Source organism: Filicampus tigris, chromosome 14 (assembly GCF_054856515.1).
Source record: "Filicampus tigris isolate MCC_2025a chromosome 14, RoL_Ftig_1.0, whole genome shotgun sequence".
NCBI classification, from domain to species: domain Eukaryota; kingdom Metazoa; phylum Chordata; class Actinopteri; order Syngnathiformes; family Syngnathidae; genus Filicampus; species Filicampus tigris.
In genome coordinates this window covers 10331116-10333880 of record NC_141230.1, presented here as the reverse complement: position 1 = coordinate 10333880, position 2765 = coordinate 10331116, and the positions used below count along the sequence as shown (strand labels likewise).

The 2765-nt window shown below is 51.2% G+C and overlaps 1 protein-coding gene across 1 annotated transcript; it reads right to left on the bottom strand.

The window, feature by feature from the left end:
* Positions 1-356: 356 nt before the first annotated feature.
* On the bottom strand, positions 357-2491 carry pou3f3a (POU class 3 homeobox 3a). Its single transcript, XM_086051619.1, has one exon. It carries the CDS (start codon positions 2146-2148, stop codon positions 835-837), a length of 1314 nt encoding a protein of 437 aa, XP_085907745.1. The 5' UTR covers positions 2149-2491; the 3' UTR covers positions 357-834.
* Between the last annotated feature and the right edge of the window lie 274 nt (positions 2492-2765).

Sequence of the window (2765 nt, the reverse complement as noted above, 5' to 3'; positions counted from 1 at the left end):
ATAGTGACACTAGAAGACCAGGGTGTAACACCTGTGATTTAGAACATCATCACTAAGTATTTTTTTACAGGGTCACCCTAAATAAACATTTTTTTTGCAAATATATCTAATTAAAATATTTGTGTTTTGGGATAATGATTGTAATTATTGAGCAGAACAAACTCAAACATGTCTTTAAGTGTGTGTGATTTACATTCTTTAATTTTGTGTTATACCACACACCCACACACACACACCCACACACACACACACACACACACAAACACGCACACACGCGCGTCTTTGTAATAATGATGTTCAACTCACATGCGTCGTCTTCCATGTCAGTCCAATTTATTAAATAATTCATTTCTTCACCGGGAATACTGTAAGAATGAGGGGGGAAATAAATAGTGCAAACCATCACACAATAATACACACTTGACTTGTACACGCAAAGGAATGTTTTGTACTTAAAAAAAACATGTATCTCAATAATAAAGGAAAACAAAACAATGCAACGAGTTGCTTGAACTGTATATCTACTAGCACAAAACACAGTTGTAAGAAACTTAGTGGGGGTATATTAATTATTGCTTTCGGGAACAAGTCAGTGCTAAAGTAAAGCAAATCGGTGTATTATTTTTATTTTAATGTTGTTTTTATGGTTTTCAATATGATGCATAACATGACTTGTGCTGCTTTGAAGTGTCACCCTCATACACGCCCACACGCGCACCCACACACCATAGCGGTTCAGAGGACACACAGGAGCTTGTAACAAAACGTTGATTATTAATCGTCTAAAGTGAGACAAACAAAGGAAAAGATGGTTTGGGCGATTTGGTGTGGCGTTCACGTGTCGCTGTACATCCTCTTGCAGTCAATGGATGGAGGCGGCGTGTCCGCGCCCATGCTGCCCACCTGCGAGTACGCATTGTCCGGGCTTCGCGGGAGCCCGGGCGGCGTCATGCGCTTTTCCTTCTGCCTGCGGTTGCAGAACCAGACGCGGACCACCTCCTTCTCCAACTGCAGTGTGTCCGCCAGCCCGTTGATCTCTTGCGCCGACGGCTTGGGGCACTTGAGAAAGTGGCTCTCCAGCGCGCCTTTGACGCTCACCTCGATGGACGTGCGCTTTTTCCTCTTGCGTCCCTGCGTGGCGATCTTGTCGATGCTGGCCGGGCTTCCGGTGCTCGAGTCGGCCTCCTCCAGCCACTTATTGAGCAGCGGCTTCAGCTTGCACATGTTCTTGAAGCTCAGCTGCAGCGCCTCGAACCGGCAGATGGTGGTCTGCGAGAAGACGTTGCCGTAGAGCGTGCCCAGGGCCAGACCCACGTCGGCCTGCGTGAAACCCAGCTTGATACGACGCTGCTTGAACTGCTTGGCGAAGTGCTCTAGGTCGTCCGAGGTCGGCGTGTCCTCATCCGAGTGCGCCTCTTGGTGATGATGCTGGTGGTGATGTTGGTGGTGATGGTGCGCGTTCTGGTGATGAGGATGATGATTGTGAGGATGGTGGTGGTGGTGGTGGTGGTGGTGAGGGTGGTCCAGCTCCGGGGAGTCCCCGCGCAAAAGCGCACCGGGGTGCATGAGGCTCTGGGTGCTGAGCATCCCGTTCACAGTGAAGGCGGCGGGTTGGGAGTAAACGAGGCTCTGCTGTTGCTGGTGCTGGTGCTGCTGCGTCTGACCCTCGCTAATGTTGATGGTGCCCCCCCAGCCGCCAGGGTGCGCTTGATGCCCCCCTAAATGGGAGCCGCGGTGCTGCAGAGTGGCGCCCGAGTGGAGGTCCTCCCTCCCGCCGCCGCTTCTCTTCGTCTCCTGGGGCTGGGAGCTGGCCGGCCACGCGGCACCAACCTCGGCCGCAGCAGCCGCAGCCGCCGCAGCGGCGGCCGCCGCGGCTGCGGCGTGGGGAAGCGACGTGACCCACTGGTGGGCATGACTGAGCATGTGCCCCCCGTTGCTGGACACCATGGTGGCCCCTTGCATGAAGTCACTCTGCACCATCTTGATTGAGGGGTCCCCTCTGAACGCGCTGGAAGACACCGAGGTGACCACGCCGTTCGCTGGCTGCATGCTACCACCTCTCCGGTCAGAGTGGGAGACCGAGCCGGTTAAAATCCTGCTGCTGGCTAGGTACGGGCTGGAGGTGGCTGTAGCCATCCCCCAAATCATAAATCTGGACTTTGTTTTCTCCCTCGATGCTTTAAACACTGGATCCACTCAAAAACGCACTGTGTGAAAAACTGCAAATACAGTCCTTGGAGCGAAAACAGCCATAAAAATGACTGAAAACCAGGGGGACAGCAAAAGTTATAGTTTCAAAAAAGTTTCTCCAGTTGTGAATAATCCACAGAACACTTTACTATTCGATCCGTGCCTGCCTGGAACGATTTAGGATCGTGCGTAAAAGTCTTCACCCCTTCTTAGTCTTCTAATTTGGATTTTCTCAGCACACGATGAAATGATAAGGTCGAAAACTCCCCGCCGAGTCGAAGCGCATCCTCCACGGAGCAAAGGAGGCGAACATGTGTTTAACTGGGACCACGGCCGAGCTTGCCTCTCCCATCTCCGGCCAATTAGGTGCAAACTAGCCCGCTGAGTCCTTGCTGATTGGACGCTCAGTCTGAGAGGAGTGTGTGTGTGTGTGTACGGGGACACTCTAAACTGGTCAGTGCGCTAAATTTATTGTACACATATACAATAACGTCATAGTATGAAAATCTATACACACCTGTCCAGTGCCCATAAAATAAGGTACACTTGTACATTCTGATAAGATCTAATAGAAG